The sequence below is a fragment of the Peromyscus maniculatus genome, chromosome X (genome assembly GCF_049852395.1).
Source record: "Peromyscus maniculatus bairdii isolate BWxNUB_F1_BW_parent chromosome X, HU_Pman_BW_mat_3.1, whole genome shotgun sequence".
In the NCBI taxonomy this organism is placed as follows: domain Eukaryota; kingdom Metazoa; phylum Chordata; class Mammalia; order Rodentia; family Cricetidae; genus Peromyscus; species Peromyscus maniculatus.
Genome location: NC_134875.1, coordinates 37,781,026 through 37,801,871, shown reverse-complemented (window position 1 = coordinate 37,801,871; position 20,846 = coordinate 37,781,026). Strand labels below are relative to the sequence as shown.

Here is a 20,846-nt window from a genome sequence, read left to right as displayed (position 1 = left end):
AATATGCTTTATTTTGTAATAATCAAAAAACTGTTTCATTTTAACAGAGACATATGATGGAGCATTGTCAGTTTTGATTTGTGCAGGTATACCCATGATGGCCATAACTTCTAGCAAATGAGTGATTACAGAATCAGCTTTTTCAGAACTCAAAGCAGTTGCCCATTGAAATCCTGAATAAGTATCAATGGTGTGGTGTATATATTTCAATTTTCCAAATTCTGCAAAGTGAAACACGTCCATCTGCCAGATTTCATTCCTCTGAGTACCCTTTGGGTTACATCCTGCTGGTAATGGCGTTTGGTTGTAGAAGGAACAAGTAGGACATTTCTTTACTATTTCTTTGGCTTGTTGCCAGGTTATGGAAAAATCCTTTTTTAAACCTTTACCATTGACATGATGTTTTTTATGAAATTCTGAGGCCTCCAGCACATTTCCTATCAATAATTTATCAATCTCATCATTGCCTTGTGCTAAAGGGCCTGGCAGACCAGTATGGGATCGAATGTGAGTTATATATAAAGGATGACTCCTTTTCCTGATTGTATCTTGTAATTGAATAAATAGTGAAGTTAATTCTGAAGCATCATGGATAAATTCTGCAGTCTCAATATGTAATACCACTCTTTCGGCATACTGAGAGTCAGTTACTATGTTGAGAGGTTCTGAAAAATCCATTAATACCAACAGAATAGCATACAATTCTGATTTTTGCACTGAATTATAAGGACTTTGAACCACTCTACTTAAATTTTCTGATTTGTAACCTGCCTTTCCTTGTTTATTGGCATCTGTATAAAAGGTACGAACTCCAGATATGGGTTTTTGCCGTACAATTTGAGGCAAGATCCAATCAGCTCTCTTTATAAAATCAATTCTGTTGCTTTTGGGATATTTGCTGTTAATTTCTCCCAAAAAGTTACTGCAAGCTCTTTGCCAAGGTTCACTTTCTGTCCATAATTTTTCAATGTCCTCCTTAGTTAAAGGTACGACAATTTCTGCTGGGTCTATTCCTGCTAATTGACGAAGTCTCAATTTTCCTTTCCAAATCAAGTCAGAGATTTTTTCCCCATAAGTTTTTAATTTTTTATTTGGTTTATTTGGTAAAAAAATATCCATTCCAATATAATATCTTACCTCTGCATTAATATTCCAGTAGGAGAATGCCTAGAAGGTAAAATAACCAAAATGCAATCCAGCTTTGGATCAATACGATCCACGTGCCCTTCATGTACTTTCTTTTCTACCAAGGCCAATTCTTTCTCAGCTTCAGGTGATAATTCTCTTGGACTATTTAAGTCCTTTTCACCTTCTAAGGTTTTGAACAAATTAGTCAGTTCATCATTTTTTACCCCAACAATAGTTCGTAGATGAGAAATATCTCCAAATAATCTTTGAAAGTCATTAAGAGTCTGTAGTCTATCTCTCCTAATTTGCACCTTTTGGGGTCTAATTTTTTGTAGTTCTATTTTATATCCTAAATAATTAATAGAATCTCCTCTTTGTATTTTTTCAGGAGCAATTTGTAATCCCCAGTAAGGCAAAATTTTCTTTACTTCTTCATCCATTCTTTCTAAAGTATCTGCATTTGAGTCAGCTAGTAAAATATCATCCATATAATGATAAATTATAGATTTAGGAAACTTTTTACGTATCACTTCCAATGACTGTTGTACAAAATATTGGCACAGAGTTGGGCTATTTAACATTCCCTGTGGGAGGACCCTCCATTGAAATCTTTTAACCGGTTGAGAATTATTATAAGTAGGCACTGTGAAAGCAAATCTTTCTTTGTCTTTTTCTTGTAAGGGTATTGAAAAGAAACAGTCTTTTAAATCAATAACTATGAGAGGCCATCCTTTTGGTAACAGAGTAGGCAAAGGAATTCCAGATTGTAGAGAGCCCATCGGCCAAATTACTTTGTTAATTGCTCTAAGGTCTGTTACCATTCTCCATTTACCAGATTTCTTTTTAATAACAAATACAGGAGAATTCCAAGGGCTGGTTGACTGTTCAATATGCTGAGCATTTAACTGTTCTTCTACCAGCTCTTCTAAAGCCTGGAGTTTCTCTGTTGTTAAAGGCCATTGCTGAACCCATACAGGCTTGTCTGTTAACCATTTTAAAGGTAGAGCCGGTTGTGGTGGCACGCACCGGTAGGATTTGCTGAAGGAGGCAGAGGCAGGAGGATCTTGAGTTTGAGGCCAGCCTGGATGCCAAAATTCTGGTGCAATTATGGTAACGTCCGCACCTGTGTCTACCAGACCAGACAACAAAACACCATTTATTTTTATCGTTAATTTTGGTCTTTGTTCATTAATAGAAGTTTGCCAAAAAATTTTCTTTATGTTTTCTCCTGAATTTTCTATTCTCTCTGTTTCATCATCCTGACCAGCATGATTTATTCCAATAGGCATTTGGTTATTTAATCGCTCTCCAGAGCAGGCATTTCCTCTATGGCTGCAGGAAAGGTTTGAACTGGATTTGCAATGGGAGCCTGCGCGAGGCCCCTCTGGGAGTTTCCCAAAGACTGAGGCAAAGGATTACCCTGTCTGTCCTTTGTTGATCTACATTCGTTGGTCCAGTGTTTTCCCTTACCACACCTTCTGCATACTCCAGAAGGAAGGGGCATTCTGTTGCCATTGTTCCTTGAAGAAACAATGCTTCTAGGAATGGCCTGTTTACAGTCCCTTTTAAAATGTCCTTGCTTTCCACACCCAAAACATCTAACACTCCTCAAACCTTTTGAAATTACTTCTCCTACCCACGTATCATCATGCTCATCAGCCTCAACATTAATTGTTTCTCTAATCCAATCTTCCAAAGGTGCAGATATTGCCTTTAACGGCCTGATTATTCTTTTGCATGCTGCATTCGCATTCTCAAATGCCAAAGCTTCAATTATTGCCTTACTAGCTTGTGATTCTGAGACCATTCTGTGTACTGCTGAAGCCAGTCTTTCTAAAAAAATCTGTGAAAGATTCTTTTGGGCCTTGCATAACCTTTGTAAATGACTCAGGTTTTTTTCCTGGTTCCTCAACTCTGTCCCATGCATTCCAGGCTGCCATTTGACATAAAATTAGGGTTTGGACATCATATAAACATTGTGTTTGTACTGAAGCATATTGGCCTTCTCCAATAAGCTGATCCTGACAAACTTGTATTCCTTTATCCCTCCATTGTTTTTCTACGTTTCTAGCTTCCTCCTTAAACCACGTTAGAAACTGAAGTCTCTGGCTGGGTTCCAGAACAGCTTGTGCAAGGTCCCGCCAGTCCTGTGGTACAATCCTATTATATGTTGACCAAGAGTTTAACATTTGCTTTACATATGGGGAATGCATGCTATAAGATACTATTGCCTCCTTAAACCTTTTGAAATCCATCATTTCAATTGGAGCCCAAATATTTTGTGTAGCCATTTGATCAGGCATCTGCTGTACGGTTACAAGATAAATTAAGGGTGACTGTGTGAAAACAGGCTTTCTTTCTGTAACCTTATGATCCAAACTTGAACCAACTTCACTGTTAATTTCTTCTGTCTGAATTTTTACAGGTTTAACAAGTTTTTCTAGAGCTGTCATCCTGGCACTTAAATCGACTATCTTTTTAAATAGTAAAATGAGGATAAGCATGGTAATAAAATGCATAATTCAAACAACATTAATCTTCTCATATAGTTGTTCCATTGTCAGACTGCCTAAAATTTCAAACAAAACCCAATTTTCTTCCAATGTACACAGAAAACCCATTTTTTTAAATGTGGAAAAAATCTGTCCTTTAAATAGTTTCCTTTATGACTTACCAAATCTGCATAGAACAGTAGAAATCCTAGCGAATTTCAAAACAGCCCCCTAGTGTCCTAGTTGTGAATCCAGAGAGAGTGAGAGAGAGAGACAGAGAGAGAGAGAGAGAGACAGAGAGAGAGAGAGAGAGAGAGAGAGAGAGAGACAGAGAGAGAGACAGAGAGAGAGACAGAGAGAAAGCGAAAGCAAAAGTGAAAGTGAAAGTGAAGGGGTAGCCGGCTAAAGTTTAAATCCAGCCACTTGTTCCCTCTTGAGCCGAGTCAAGGCTTGGCTTTACAGGCAGGGGCATGTTTGGCAGGGCAGGCCTGAGTTGTTTGTAGCACTGGCTTTAAACAAGCAGCTGACAGTCCGGCCTGAGGCCAAGCAGACCTGGGCCGGGGCTAGGGAGCCGGCTGCTCCGGCTAGGGAGCCGGCTGATCAGGCTAGAGAGCCGGCCCCAAGCAGTTTTTATTGCGTTCTTCTCACGTTGGGTGCCAGATGTAGATGTAACCAATCATCTTATTAAAAAAAGAAACACAGAGCCAATGTAAAAGAGAAAGCCGAGAGGTCAGAGCTCAGAGATAAAATCTTACGTCCTGCAGTGCTCCGAGCTTCCCCGAAAGAGAGCTACATCCTGTTTGTCTGTGTTTAAATAGTCTTTCTGTTCTGCCTTCTCATTGGTTGTAAACCCAACCACATGACTGCCTCATCACTGCCTGTAAGTACCGCCCTCCAGGTCTTAAAGGCGTATGTCTCCAATACTGGCTGTATCCCTGAACACACAGAAATCTACCTAGCTCTTCTAACCATCATGCTCTTGCTATGGCTCTAATAGCTCTGACCCCAGGGCAACGTTATTTATTAACATAAAATTAAAATCACATTTCAGTACAAATAAAATATCACCATAGTATATGCCCAAGAGTGGTATAGCTGGGTCTTGGGGGAGATTGATTCCCAATTTTCTAAGAAAGTGCCATATTGTTTTCCAAAGTGGCTCTACAAGCTTGCATTCCCACCAACGGTGGAGGACAATTCGCCTTACTCCACATCCTCTCCAGCATAAGGTGTCTTCGGTGTTTTTGATCTTAGCCATTCTGACAGCTGATAGGTGGTATCTCAGAGTCATTTTGATTTGCATTTCCCTGATGATTAGGGATTTGAGCAATTCCTTATATGTCTTTCAGCTATTTGAGCTTCCTATGTTGAGAGTTCTATTTTTAGCTCTAGCCCATTTCTTAATTGGAATGTTGGGCATTTTGATGTCTAATTTCTTGAGTTCTTTATATATTCTGCATATCAGCCCTCTGTCAGATGTGGGATTGGAGAAGATGTTTTCCCACTCTCTAGGCTGTCGCTTTGTCTTGTTGACCATGTCCTTTGCTCTACAAAAACTTCTCAGTTTCAAGAGGTCCCATTGATTGATTCTTTTTCTCAGTGTCTATGTTACTGGTGTTATTTAAGAAGTGATCTCCCATGCCAATGTGTTCAGGACTACTTCCTACTTTCTCTTCTATCAGGTTGAGAGTAACTGTATTTATTTTGAGGTCTTTGATCCACTTGGACTTAAGTTTTGTGCACGGTGACAGATATGGATCATATGGATCTATTTGTAGCCTTCTACATGTTGACATCCAGTTATGCCAGCACCATTTGTTGAAGATGCTTTCGTTTTTCCATAGTACAGTTTTGGCTTCTTTGTCAAAAAGTGTATGTTCATAGGTGTGCAGATTAATGTCAGGGTATTCAATTCAATTCCATTGTTCCACATGTCGGTTTTTATGCCAGGACCAAGCTGTTTTTATTACTGTAGCTCTATAGTAGAGCTTGAGGTCAGTGATCGTGATGCCTCCAGAGTTATTTTATTGTACAGGATTCTTTTAGCTATCCTGGGGTTTTTGCTTTTCCATATGAAGTTGAGTATTATTCTTTCCAGGTCTGTGAAGAATTGTGTTGGTATTTTTAAGGGATTGTATTGAATCTGTAGATTGCTTTTGGTAAGATTGCCATATTTACTATGTTAATTCTGCCTATCCATGAACATAGGATATCTTTCCATTTTCTGACATCTTCTTCAATTTCTTTTTTCATGGACTTAAAGTTCTTGTAATATAGGTCCTTTACTTGCTTAGTTAGAATTACCGAAGGCATTTTATAATATTTGTGGCTATTGTAAAAGGTAATGTATCTCTGATTTCCTTCTCAGCCTGTTTGTCAATTGTATATAGGAGGGCTACTGATTTTTTTAGTTGATCTTGTGTCCTGCTATGTTACTGAAGGTGTTTATAAGCTCTATCAGTTCTTGATTGAATTTTTGGGGTCACTCATGTATACTCTCATGTCTTCTGCAAACAGCAAAAGCTTGACTACTTCCTTTCCAATTTGTATCCCCTTAATCTCCTTATGTTGTCTTATTGCTCTGGCTAGAACTTCAAGTACTATATTGAATAAGTATGGGGAGCACGGACAGCCTTGCCTCATTGCTGATTTTAGTTGAATCACTTTGTGTTTCTCTCCATTTAATTTGATGTTGGCTGTTGGTTTGCTATATATTGCCTTTATTATGTTTAGGTATGTTCCCTGTATTCCTGATCTCTCCAATATATTTATCATGAAGGGGTGTTGGATTCTGTCAAATGCCTTTTCCGCATCTAGTGAGATTATTGGTCTTGATTATATGGAGTTTTCCCTGTTGGTGGAGGTGGGATGAGCCAGCCCTGAAAAGTGAGAGTGGGAGAGGTAGCCCCATGGTCTGTCACATGGTAGCATGAGCAAGGGAGAGATGCCCCCTTTCCCCTCAACACTCGTCCCTTGCCCACAGCCCTCCCTTACCTACTTCAGGCAAGAAAAGCAGGTCCCAGCTTCACAAGAGTGGAAGACCTGATCCTTCCCCTCACAGACTGCAGCACTCAGGAGTGTGGGCCCTCCCATGCAGCACAGTAGAGCTGACCCCCGTGATGGGGTGCAAGTGATCAGGTCATGTGAATGCAGGGGGAGATTAGGCCCCACCCCTCATCTGCCATGTGGTGGAGTGGACCAGACAGAGATGACCTGCTCTCACCCCTTGTCATCCCTGGTGGGTGAGTGAGCTAGCCCTGAGGCAAAGGCAGTTGGAGAACAGGCAATTAATGTGAGAGTAGTGGGGGAAGGCATGGAAGGAGTTGGAAGGAGGGGACTTGGGAGAAATTGAGGGAGGAGAGATTCTATCAGTCCATTTCTTTTATTTAGTTGGCTTTATGGCTTTCTGCTTCTGTAATAAAACATAGGAACTAAAGCAAACCGGGAGGAAAGGGTTTATTTCCTCTCAGAGCTTACAGTCTATCATTGAGAGAAGTCAGGGTAGGAACTGGAGGCAGGAACTGAGGCAGAAGCTGTGTAGAGATGTTGCTTAATGGCTTGCTCCTCTTTGCTTCTTCAGCCTGCTTTCCAATACACTCCAGGATGTCCTGAACTGGGGTGGCTCCACCCACAGTGGGAGGGACCTTTCCATGTCAATCATTAATCCAGAAAATGCTCCTCAGAATTGCTTACTGAATGGAGCCTATTTCCAATGGAGAATCCCTCTTTCTAGATGCGTCTAGCTTCTGGCTACTTGACAAAAAACTTGTCACCACAACAGACACTTTGTCCACTGGAAAAAGAAAAGAAAAACCAAAACAATATAAAAAGAAAGAGACAAAAATGGTTCTCTCAGATTCTGTGGTTGGTATGAAATCCCAGGTATGGCCAGAACCAGCTCTGTCTGGATAAACACCACCTCCCTAGAGATTTTCAATGTCCCTCTTGTGGTACAACATGGTCAGGGTGAGGATGAAAAAACTATAATGGAGGACAGGAGAAGTCATGGGTAAATGTAAACACCCCTTGACAAACTCCCTTGACATAAATGTCTACTGATGCTCACTCAGTGATGTCCCCCACAGAAGGAGACCTTGTCATTTTCTTTAAATGGCATTTCCTTGATAACTGTCATACATACCATACTAATGCAGAAGACACATGAAGAAAGACTATTTATTTCAAATACAGGTTCTTAGGGAAGAAAGATGTAACAACATGTGGGTGGAAGACAAAAATGCATCTGCAAGTGGATCCTGGTCAAGGCGGGCACTCTGGGGCTCCGGCAGAATCTTTAGATTAAGGTGTAGTGTGTCCCAGGAGGAGCAATGCTAAGTCCTGGCAGATTCTTCCCTCACCAGATCTGTTCTCTCCTCTTCCTGAACCATCTCTGCATTGAGAGGGAAGAGGGGTTTGTTCAGTAGGGTAATTAGGATATAATCAGAAAAGCCATCCTGAGACATTAGCTGCTCTCTATAATTTAGATTGCACAGAAGAGCCTGCTGTCTCCCTATGCTAGTGCTGTGTGAGGCTGAGGGGCTGGGACAGAGTCCACTGCTTGCCTAGAATGTGGGAGGCTCTGGATTCCACCGCAGCAATGCAGAATAGACCCTGGACAAATGTCCAAACATTGCATGCCCTTCCCCCCTCCCTACAATAATACACCCTGTGGGAAGTCAGCAGGATTTTCAGGCAGATGCACCAGCGTGCTTCAGATAATTACAAAGCTGGGTGTCCTTATCTGTGTGGACTCACCAGATGCTTCAAACCAGCAGAGGGACCAGGCATTTGGACTCTATGCTTTCCCATTCCCTTCAGTCTCTGTTTAACCAAGCTTACATCAACATTATCAGTGCTGGGTTCTGCCTGTCCACTATCCACACACCCAAATTACTCCTGTATGGATAGAATCCATGCTTACTTTTCAGTATTTCAAACATTTTAGGATCATGGAACCCATAGTTACACTAATTTGAATCCTGTATTGGCCATAACCCCAAGACTGCTCCATAGAAAATCCAATGGATACCAGCATTGAGGGACTTGAATGTACTCGTACATATATATTGATTTAAATACTGAATGTAAAAATGACATAAAGAAGTAGGAACATGACTTGCACCTAGTTTGGTGGAAGAAAAGTCTATAATAGATTCGTGGGAGAGCCTAAACAGAGGCAGGGACATCTGGGGAGTCCAGAGTAGATGAGAACAGACTGAGTCATGAGAGGAGAGGAGGAGGGAGGGGAAGGATACAAATGAATCAACATTATAAACAATGGCAGTGTGGTACCCTGAATTATCCCAACCACAACTCAAGCTTCTCCAGCAAAACATTTCTACTTGTTCCACCTAAAAACTACATGAGAACAGCTCCACTCCCAGTTTACAGAGCCCACACTCCTGTGGAACCCTAGGACAGCAAGGCAGGGGTCTTGCAGGCTGGAATGTGTGGGTGGCTTTAGTTCTGCAGGGCAAAATGGAGGCAGACAAAATGGCCAGCAGAAGGACATGCCTGCCATCCAACCTGAGATGATTTTGAGCCCAGGACCCACTTCCTGCAAGGAGAGAACCAAATCCTTTCAGCTGTCCTCTGACCTCCCAATGTGAGACACAGCTCCTCTTGTCCCGCCACACTCATTCCAAGACAAAATAAAACTTCAAAATGTAATCTGAACTTTTCAGAGAATGAAGACAAGAAGGAGAGCTGCCAGGGAGCCAGAGGCCTCTCTGTACCAGCTTGTTCCCTATGAAAGGACTTGAAGCCACACAAGGTGCTTACCCTTCTTCAGCACTGGATCATGATTTCTCTGGAAAATTTGTTCCAACTCCTGCAGCTGTAGCCCTGTCACAGAGGCAATGGCAGGACCCCCATGCTGGCACAGGCTGCATTTTGGGCATGGTAACTGGAATGGACTCTGCACTGGGTGTCAGAACTGACACAGGCTGGACATGGGGTCCTGTAATGGCACAGGCTGTACCTGGGGCACAGTAACAGGCACAGGCTGTACCTGGGGCACAGTAACAGGCACAGGCTGTACCTGGGGCACAGGAACCGGCACAGGCTGTACCTGGGGCACTAGACCTGGCACAGGCTGTACACCAGGCACTGTTACTGACACACACTGTACTCGGGGCACCAGATGTGACATATGCTGTACACAGATCACAAAGCTGCACAGCCTTGGTGCTCCCTATGCTCTCAGGAAATGGCTTCTGAGGTGGATGCTCGTTCTTCTGGCTATTGGGACTGGCACCCTGACTGTGGGTGGGAAGAGCCATGAATAGAAGAAACACAGTGTCCTGTACCGGGGACTTGCCCCACCTGACATTAGAAATAATTGTTCCACAGAGGTGGAGTGAGTTGACGAGGCCATGATGAGGGGACAGAGAACCATGTGGAGTCAGCATGAAGCAGCATAGCACCTGGAAATCTTTCTCACTCAGCAAGGCATAGTGACCACAGTTTGCCAGTGTCTCCTTCTGCCATAAATGCCATTTCTGTAATACGCTACAATGGTTCAAATACTTATACCCATATTTTAGTATCCTGAAAAAAATAGAACCAACATGCTTATAATCCACCTCTTTATTGCTGAGATAATTGCAGGGAAGAAAAGGATGTCATGGCCAGCATGTGTGGCCGAGACACTGGGGGCAAGGCCAGGTTCCAGGTCATCTGGCTCACAACAGAGGTGGCACTCATGCGCTGCTCCAAAATCTTCAAGGATCGTTGCTCTGGGGACCAGGTGGTGCATTGATCAGCACCACCATTCTATTGCTTCTTCTGAAAATGGCTCTCCTGGTCCTAAACCAATCCTTCAAGCAGAAGAAAGGGTTGTTTAGTACACTGAACTGTACCACCACTGAAGAACACATGCTGTAACCATGTATACTGGCTCAATTTTACTAACATTTTAGATCATATATGGATTCCATCCCTGGGCCAGTGTGTGCTAGGTATGTGCTCCAGGACAGAGCTACTCCCCTAGAAAAGCACCACATTTCTGATTGCCCAGGAACTGTTTATCTATCTAACCCCAAGAAAGATTGAAGACTTACCTCAAGTGTGTACTGATTGTTCAGAATGTTGGAATCAACAGGTTTCATTCTCATTGAAACATTCAAAACACCCCCATGAACCCCCTGAGGACATGTACCACCACACACAGTCCTTCAGCTATGGGACAGACGTAGAATATTGCCTCTTCTCTCCATCAATTGATATTTTTAATGCATTTGTTCAGAAGAGAATGCAGATCTAGCTAGTGGGTTGTTCCTGGTCCCTGCTGTGTGTTGAAAAGTATCAAAAACCCCGGAGAACTATCTTAAGGCCCAAAGTTGTCTGTGAAAGGCTCCATGGTGATAGCTTTTTGTGAGTATTCAGAATGCACATTTTATGAGACAAAGGGCACTTCTTCCTGCTCTATGCTTCCTCCCTACCCTCCAAGTATACAGTCTATAGGCCTTTTCCCTTGTGGGCATGTGGTCTGGAAAAGCCAGGGCTGATTGTAATGGTGAGCACAGTTCACATACGTAACCAACAAAAGACAGGTAAAAGGCCTATGGGACATTTGAGGATCCTGGTCCCATTATTGATTGAGAACTAAGCCAGGCATGTGACATTTGCAGACTAGAACAAAAGAAGTCTGAGAAAAGGTTTTCTGACACACACAGAGTGAAAGAATTGAAAGTGGGCAAGAACATGGTCTCTTCACTTAAGTGAGGCATGCGGGCTGCACAGCCTTCAGAAGGTCATGGAGAACACACTATGTCCACCAAAGGGACAGACAAAGCACCTTGGCATCTGAGGTTTCAGGTGTCCAGGTTGGCATTTCCTGCCTGAGAAAATGGAGGTCTTTCATCATCTTCAGCCTAGCCCGGCTGTGGACTTGTCTGGCGTCCTTGGGATACAACTTCAGGGTCCCACTCTTCTGCTATAATTATCCTCTAGACAACAACATCACAAGATGTGGAGCCCTTCCAAAACATTATTTTTTTTAAATACTGACCTGCACATCTTCTTCTGTCACACCCATAGATCTTGCAAGAGCCTTCCTGAAGTGAAAAGATTCCAATATTTAGGCCTTGTGGTGGAAACAAACTATATAAGGACATATTCTGATTCCTTTTAAATGTGTGCGTGCTCACACACACAGACACACACATACATACACACACACAAACACACACTCCAACTGCCCCACATACAGTATTCCTCACAACTATTTTGCGACTTATTTTGTAACATGTTTCTTTCAGATATCAAAATTAAGTGTACCCCCCAAACACAGGTATGTTGCCCATGTACTTAACATGTAAAGCTTCATTAAGAGATCCTCCACGACATAAACTGTTAGTCAAATTTTAATCTGAGCTGGAATCCCTCCTGCATTTTCCCAGCCACACCTCAGGCTTCTCACTCATTCTTACAGAGACTCATTTAGAAAAAGCACTGTCTAAATTTCCCACTCAAGTGCCACTTAAAGAGGCAACAGAACACAGTCTTTCCAGTTGGACAAGGGCACATCTTCCTACTCCAGAATCCAATTTCTGCTGGAGGGTCCAGACATGGTGGCTTTGTTTCTAGAGGAAATGAGGGGTTCAGGAAGCACCAAAGGACAGCCTGGATGCACTACCTGAAAACCAGGCACCTAGCAGGGCGTTCTGCTTACCTTACTTGAAAGCTGGGGAAGTGATTCTCTTCGAAAAGACGCTTCAGTTCCTGCAGCTGAGACTTGGTGAATCTGGTGTGGCTCTGGAAAAACAGCCTGTCCCCAACCTGGAGACTCTTGGTGCCCTCAGGCATTGCCGCCTCTTGCTGAGGCTGCTGTTCAACACTGCTGCTATGGCCACCTTCTGCCTGGATTCCCTTGTCCATGGGGCCAGAACTACCATTGCCAGCATGTGCTCCTTCCATTTCTTCTTCCTTTTCTCCCTCCTCTACCACTCCTGTGGCTTCCTGAGCAAGATCAGACTGAGCAAGATCTTCTTGAGCAGGCTTGCTTGGAGCAAGTTTGCCCTGATCAAGCTCACCCTGAGCATGCTCGCTCTGTACAAGCCCTCTCTTGCCTCCTTTCTCTCCAGGCTTCAGGACCACTGTATTCTCACCTGCTAGAGATAAAAACACAAAGATAAAGATCTGAGCATCTTGGCCATGGATCATTAGAAAGCCTAGAGAGGGGCCACGGGCAGAGCCGGGTAATCGAAGTGCATGGCCACTGGCCTTTCCAACAGATTTGCTTCCCGGATTTTGCCCTAGTCCAATCAGAACCATTTTACTGACCATGCTGTTGTTCCTGTTGCTCATCACCTCGTGGACTCAGCATCCTGTTGAAACACTGGCTGCAACCCTGGCGAGTCTCTGTGCGGGGAATCTTTCAATCAGACCCGAGTTCCGAAGCTTTATAACCACGTCCTCACTGTCTGGAGCCACAGGTACAGCTCTGATTCTTGACCCAGAAAACTTGTCTTCTGGACACTCAACGTAATTACAATGTGTCCAATCACATTCTGGCCTGCACAGGCTCAGTGGCTGTGGGCTTGTCCTCTGAGGTGTCTAGCCTGAAGCACATTAGGGCTGAAAGAGAAGGGAGTACTTTAAAAAATGCAGTGAGTGTGTGTGGTGGGGGTGCGGAACCTGTGGCTCTGGGTTGCTCCTTAGCTGACACCTCTAGTTTTGGGTAAGGATGGACTGTTCAAATTCAGTCACAGGGAGTAACACAAAGACCTTCTCAAACTCAGCAGGCCCTTGAGCCCAGCTAAATCATTTTATTAAATTATGGAAAAGTCCTTCAAACAAAATGCCCAAATCTTGGATGTGCTGTCTTGAAGAGCCCAGTATGATGGCAAATATGTGGGTAGGCCAGGGCAAGATCCTCCTGAGAGACTGTTCTCCCAACAGAGCTGAATTCCACTGGTATTCACAAGCTCATTCTGATGGTGGACACCTTGCTCTACATAGCTGTGCTTGCCCAAGGTCCTAGGCTGATCCAGATACCTGAGGACATCAAAGATCGACCCTGGGTACTGCTCCAAAGCTGTCTCACAGCTGTGAAGGTGAAAGACAAGAGGAGTAAGCAATTCTGGATTCAGCTCTACAAAGAATAATTGCAGGAAGGGGCAGAACTGAGGAAAAGTTAGAGAGACTCCCCAGAGTAGGTGATATTTCCAAAATTTAAAAGAGCCACTGAGCTCTGTCATTTCATGGTTTTTGTTTTTAATAGGATCATGGCAGAGTCTGGACAATGGCTGAGATAATTGTTAGAGGATGAGTTATTTCTCTGGGATAGCATAGGCTGAGATACTGGAGGGCCCAGGGTCCACATGGTCTATCCCACACCAAGGAGATGATCATGCTCTGTTTACCTATTTCCCACCTAGTCAGGGGTGGCTCAACCACCCCCCTCCACCACAGGCCCCTTTGTCCATCCCTGACTAGGGCTTTGTGATTTGTGGGCCTTGACTGTCTGGTCACCATTAGACACTGGGTGGTCTTGTGTCCTCTGATATTTCAGCTGTCCCAGGTGCTTTTAATTATCCTCAGGTCTCTTTCTTCTCAGTCACCAAGAAGCAGCTGCAACTGTCCTTCCTCTTCTTCTTATCTCCTGGGTCGTTGTGAAAGGCTTCCCTGAAACACTGAAATGGGAGGCGTTCTTAGACACGGACTTTACTCCCTCTCACAATTAGCTGCTGTAGAAGCCAGGCTATATAAGGAGACAATAGTGCCATGTGTGCTTTCCTGAGGAACTTGGTGGCCTGGTTGGACTGCCCACACTAGCTGGGAGCCCTGTCTTTATCAGTGTGAGACAGCTTGACTGTCCTACTGATCGCAGAAACTCTTTGTGTCTCATCTTCAGTGTTCCTGGCTTGGCTGTTTCAAACCAACCCTCCTTTTAGCCCTCCCGTCCATGTAACATATGCGAGCAACTTAGAAATTTGAACGTGAGTGCTTTTCCCTACTAAGGACAGAGACCTACTTCCTGTTTTCATACCAACCCCAGATTCTGAGATAAATTTCCCAAGATGCTGTTCACACGGTTGGTTTGAAGCAGGTAAGCAATCATGCATTCAGGGTGCCTCAGAGACTGTTCATTTCCTCCCCTTTCTACAGAGCTCACAGGACACTGGGTGTATTCTTTTATTTCTGGCAGTTTGCTCTCAGGGCTTAGCAAAGACTGATGCAGAGTGATATCCCTCTCTGATGGGTGACTCAGCACCCCAAACGATGGATGCTTGCTGTGTAACCCAGAGGAGCTGTGGGGCTCACTATGGGAGTAGATAACACAGGTAAACAGCAATGCTCCAATCTGTTATCTGTGTGAGTCTGGAAACCAGCACCCATCTCTGCCTTTACCCTTGATCCTCTTGAATCTCCTGTCCCCGTCTTGGACCTGGGGAAGGGACTCCTCTCTGCTGACTCCTTAGGATGTCTGCTGCTAGCCAGCTGCTATCTAGTAGCACAATCTTACATATCCTTGATATGACAGGAAATATGTACCCTAAGGAGGTTTTGTTATAGAACAGCAGTGCTTCATGAGCCCAATTACTGCTCTGGGTGAATTTCTTATAAGTTATCTTCTGTGAGGGACTCTCCAGGATTGAAATGCATTAATAAAATCTTGTGCCTCCTTCTTGTTTAGTTACATGCTCAATGCTTTAGGCCAATGTTTCTCAACCTTCCTAATGCTGTGGCTCTTTAATGTAGTTGCCCATGCTGTGGTGACCCCAACCATTTTGTTGTTGCTTCCTAATTGTAATTTTGCGACTGTTATGAGTCATAATATAATATCTTTTTTCCCAATGGTCTTAGTATAGGTCTGCAGACCCCAAACTTAAAGGGGCTGCAACCTCCAAGTAGAGAACCACTGCTTTAAGTTAAGGTATGTGATTGTGGAGTTTCTACACCATTTTCCCCTGGGACTCTGCTCATCATAGTTATTAGATGGGAAACCTACCTGCACACAGATTTTCCTGAGGGATTTCTTGGTCAGCATGCACACGTCCACACACAGGTGCATTCACAGTCACAACATTCACATGCAGAAACATCTGTAGCCAAAGCCCTCTCATCCCATTGTCCCATCCCCTAGAGAGAGGCTAATATGCAGAATGTAAGAGTAGTTTAAGAAATATGGAAAGCATAAAAGGAAAATAGTCCAAAACGTTTCATAAAGCTAGTTACTGCCTGGAAAGGAAACACAAATGAATTCTAAGTCTGTTTTTTTGATGGCACAAGTTTAAAAAAAAACCCTGGATCACTTCTTAACTGAAATCCAAGACAATATTAAGTTTACCTTGAAGAGTGTTGAGATAATTCAAATGAGCAATTTTAGAAGCAATTTATCAGCTGTAAGAAGAAACACAATTGTGGGATCAGTATCTATACCTGGTGCCTGTGCGGCTTTTTGGAGCTCATTACCTATGATGGGACACCTTGCACAGCCTTGGTACAGAGGGGAGGGTCTTGGACCTTCCTCAACTGAATGTACCAGGCTCTGCTGACTCTCCATGGGAGCCTTACCTTTTTGGAGGTGGGGATAGGGAGGTAGGTTTGCGGGGGGAATGCTGGGGGAAGCGTGAGGAGAGATGAGACAGGGATCTGTGGTTGGTGTGTAAAATGAATAAAAAATTTCTTAAAGAAAAAAGAAGAAACATAATTGACAGAATGAATTCTTTGGTGAGCTTTTATCTGTGTATGACATCACATACAGAAAGAATAATAAATGGGGAAGCTTTCCTAGATTTGAGACATCTTCCACACACCCATGGTCAGCATTGTTAGGGACACCTGACAATCGGTGAGCCAGCTGTGCCCAGGTTGGCTCTCCCACGAGGCCTTTGTTGCTCACTGGACAGGATACACTGAGCCCTGCACTGCCCACTTAGTCACAGTTCACTATGTATTTTCTCTGTTCAGGACTCCATGGCTGAGTTTTCAAGTCATCAAGTGATAATCATGTCTTTGTCAGGAAAGTCAGAGGCTGCCACCTAGCTCATCTGAACCACAACTGCTCTCTCTCTCTGTCTGTCTCTCCCTCTCTCTATCTTTCCCCTCTCCCTCTCTCTTTTTGTGTGTATACTGGTGTCTTGTGTAGAAATAATGAAGAGTAAGCCCCTCACTGAACCAGGAAAGGAGTGGACAGGTCAGGGATCCTCCCTTCAGTCTTTCAACCAGCCACATCACTTTGGAGTGTTCTTGCTGAAACCCTCTGGTGTCCTTTATCCCAGCAACAGGTCCTGGAACATTCTTGCTGTATCCAGGTCATAGGTCCTATCCCTGGTCATAGATCTCATCCTACATGGACTCAATAAGGACTCTTCCTGCTGTTTGTAAGAGGAACATGGTCGAGAGAGACAAGGGGTGATATAGCAGGAGGCAAGGACTGGGAGAGGCCTGAGAAGACATCTAGAAGGATTGTATCCTGAGGAAGGAGAGGGTGCAGTGGCTGAAGTGATCTCCAGGGAAGGGTAGCTCTGATAGAGATGGCAGAGGTATGGCCAGGAGATGGTCTGGAGACAAGCTGGGCTGGGCCAATTTTCCAGTGGAAAGTAGTCAAGGTTGGGGAGAAAGATGTACCAATTATGAGCCTCTCCAGGCAGTGGTGGCACATGCACTCGAGAAGCAGAACAAGGCACATCTCTGTGAGTTTGAGGCCATTCTGGTCTACAGAGTGAGATCCACTACAGGCACCAAAATTACACAGAGCAACCCTGTCTCAACCCCCCCCCAAATTATGATCCCCAAGAAGGAGGTTGGAGCTGGGCTACCCAGCCTTGCCCAGGAGAGAGGCCACTGAGAAGTCAGAAGACTGTGCAGCAGGATGAGAGATGCTGTCAGCATGACTGACTGTGTATCATTACAGAAGTGAGGCAGGCTGCAGGACAGTGGTGGGGATTTCTCATGTAAATCAGCCTGGACAACCAGGGTCCAGTGTACACAAGGAAACCTGGACACTTGTAAAACCTCCAGGACCCTAAATGTGCTTTTGTGGGGCTCAAGCCCAGTAAAACTGGTGCTGCTGTATAGATAGTTGACCACATAACCTCCCCTGGTGCTCTCTGAGAGGGGCCTGCTCTTCCTGGATGCAAGTTTAGGCTGGCATAACAAGCTCTCAGATAGTACCCTGGTGGGGTGGTAAGAACGTTCAACTTCTTCAGTGACACCCATTGAGAATGAAGAACACTTACTAGTAGAAATTGGTTAAAATGACTTAGTGTGTGTTGATTTGGGTGTGATACTCACTGCAGAATTATGTCTAAACAAAAAGCTAGGAAGGGCCTTGATATCCTTCATGGGAGAATTTACTCCATAGGCAAAGGTCTTACCTGAGGATAGATGATTTTACAGAGCATGAACATCATGCTCTCACAAGTGCAGTCAGGGTGATCTTTCCAAAACACCAACCTGACTCTGCTGCTTCTCTGTTCAGACACTGCCCACAGCTGACCTCTGCCCTTCTGACTTTGCCAGAGCCCAACACTGCCCTTTTCTGACCTCCTGTTCCATTTGAAGTTGTCACCATCAGTGTTCCTTGGTCCACCTTTCTTCCTACTGGTTTTATTTCTGGCATGTCCTACTTTCTAATTCAACTCCATGGCCCTGTCCTGTGCACACTTCCTGGCCTTCACACCTGTGTGAGCAGGTCTGTACTGCCACTAGTACCTCCTATTACTGAGTTGGCATTACTGCGGGCCTATGGGCATTGGCCTGTCTAGTGTTGGCTGTGTTCCTGTGATCAGAAACTTATGCTTGGAACAAACAAGCAATTAAGCAGGTAGCCTGCTCCCATGTATGAGGGAATGCAGCCCAACAATGTTCCTGGGCCAACTCCAGTGTACCTGGGCCTCTCCAAAAGCCTGAAGGGGTGGGCATTTTGCTGGCTACCAGATAATAGCAGTCTGCCAGAGGTCTCTTCATGAGGCTATGAGACATTCTTGAAACATCTGTCCCTGTACTTACACAGGAACAAGATATTCAAAACATAATAAAATTAAAAAGGTCAGCAAGATTTGATGGGCTAGAGGAATTGTCTGTAGTTCAGATTACAAGCCTCTTCCCACTGTACACTCAGACAATAATGTGGCATGAAAGTCTTCCCTACACAGAGACATGTGGATGAGCAAAGTATCAATTGGAAAGATAATAAAAGTATGAGGTGTGAGGAACTCCCTCTCTTAAAAGTTAGCTCATGTAGAGTCAGTATACATGACCTCAAAAATTCAACCAGGGACTCCTACAGCTGATAAAGTCCTTCAGTAATGTGGTAGGATAGAAGATTAACTCAAAAAATCAGTAGCCCTCCTGTATACAAATGATAAATGGGCTGAGAAAGAAATCAGAGAAACATCACCCTTTACAATAGCCACAAATGATATAAAATACCTTGGGATAACTCTAACTAAGGAAGTGAAAGACCTGTATGGTAAGAACTTTAAATCTTGGAAGAAAGGAATTGAAGAAGATATCAGAAAACTGAAAGATCTCCCATGATCATGAATGGTAGAATTAACATAGTAAAAATTGCAATCTTACCAAAAGCAATCTACAGATTCAATGCAATCCCCAACAAATCTGATCACAATTCTTCACAGACCTGGAAAGAAAAATGCTCAACTTCAAATGGAAAAACAAAAAACCCAGGATAGCCAAAAGAACCCTGTACAATAAACCAACCTCTGGAAGCATCACGATCACTCACTTCAAGGTCTACTATAAAGCTTCAGTAATACAAAGAGCTTGGTACTGGCACAAAACTGACATGTGAGCCGGGCGGTGGTGGCACACGCCCTTAATCCCAGCACTCGGGAGGCAGAGCCAGGCGGATCTCTGTGAGTTCAAGGCCAGCCTGGGCTACCACGTGAGCTCCAAGAAAGGCAGAAAGGCACAAAGCTATGCAGAGAAACCCTGTCTCGAAAAACCAAAAACCAAAAACAAAACAACAAAAAAACATAACAAACAAGCAAACAAACAAACAAAAACCCTGACATGTGGACCAATGGAATTGATTGTAGAGCTGACATCAATTACTCACCTATGAACATATGATTTTTCACAAAGAAGCCAAAACTGTACCATGGAAAAAGGAAAGCATCTTCAACAAATAGCGCTGCCATAACTGGATGTCAACTCACAGAAGATTGCAAATAGATCCATATCTGTCACCATGCACAAACCCAAGTCCAAGTGGATCAAAGACCTCAACATAAATTCACTTACACTGAACTTGATAGAAGAGAAAGTAGGAAGTAGTCTTGAATGCATTGGTACAGGAGATCACTTTCTAAATATAACACCAGTAGCACAGACATTGATAGCAACAATTAATAAATAGGACCTCCTGAAACTTAAAAGCTTTTCTAGAGCAAAGGATATGGTCAGTAATACAAAACAACAGCTTACAGAATGGGAAAATGTCTTCACCAGCCCCACATCTGACCGAGGGATGAACTCCAAAATATGTAAAAAAACTCAGAAATCTAGACTTCAAAATACTCAACAATCCAATTAAAAAATGGGCTACTGCTGTGGGATGGTCTATATGTCAAATGCTCTGATTGGTCAATAAATAAAACACTGATTGGCTAGTGGCCAGGCAGGAAGTAGGTGGGACAAGGAGAGAGGAGAATTTTGGGAAGCGGAAGGCTGAGGCGGAGAGACACTGCCAGCCGCAGCCATGACCAGCAGCATGTGAAGACGCCGGTAAGCCACCAGCCACGTGGCAAGGTATAGATTTATGGAAATGGATTAATTTAAGCTGTAAGAACAGTTAGCAAGAAGCCTGCCACGGCCATAGAGTTTGTATGCAATATAAGTCTCTGTGTTTACTGGTTGGGTCTGAGCGGCTGTGGGACTGGCGGGTGACAAAGATTCGTACTGACTGTGAGCAAGGCAGGAAAACTCTAGCTACAGGCTACAGAGTTTAACAGGGAATTCTCAACAGAACAATCTCAAATGGCTGAAAGACATTAAGGAATTGATCAACATCCTTAGTCATCAAGCAGATAAAAATCAAAATGACTCTGAAATACCATCTTATACCTGTCCGAATGGCTAAGATTAGAAACACTCAAGACAGCTTATGTTGGAGAGGATGTGGAGCAAGCAGAACACTCCTTCACTATTAGTGGGAATGCAAACTTGACAAGCCACTCTGGAAATCAGTATGGTGGTTTTTCAGAAAATTTGGAATTAATCTTCCTCAAGACCCAGCTATACCACTCTTGG

At 43.7% G+C, this 20,846-nt stretch overlaps 1 protein-coding gene and 1 long non-coding RNA gene across 2 annotated transcripts in view; both read right to left on the bottom strand.

Moving 5' to 3' along the window:
* The window catches only part of LOC143270773 (uncharacterized), a 151,662-nt gene extending 138,572 nt beyond the window's left edge, over positions 1 to 13,090 (bottom strand). The window contains exons 1-2 of the mRNA XM_076561865.1: positions 12,906 to 13,090; positions 12,402 to 12,733 (exon numbers count right to left, since the gene is read on the bottom strand). Coding sequence (XP_076417980.1) covers positions 12,402 to 12,733; positions 12,906 to 12,948 — 375 coding nt within the window. The 5' untranslated portion in view covers positions 12,949 to 13,090. The remainder of the gene's footprint in view (positions 1 to 12,401; positions 12,734 to 12,905) is intronic.
* LOC143270774 (uncharacterized) lies at positions 10,191 to 12,395 on the bottom strand. The gene is made up of 3 exons (XR_013048018.1): positions 12,295 to 12,395; positions 11,632 to 11,677; positions 10,191 to 10,438 (listed from the first exon to the last, which is right to left on the bottom strand). It is a non-coding gene; the product is annotated as an uncharacterized LOC143270774 (long non-coding RNA).
* Positions 13,091 to 20,846: the final 7,756 nt, after the last annotated feature.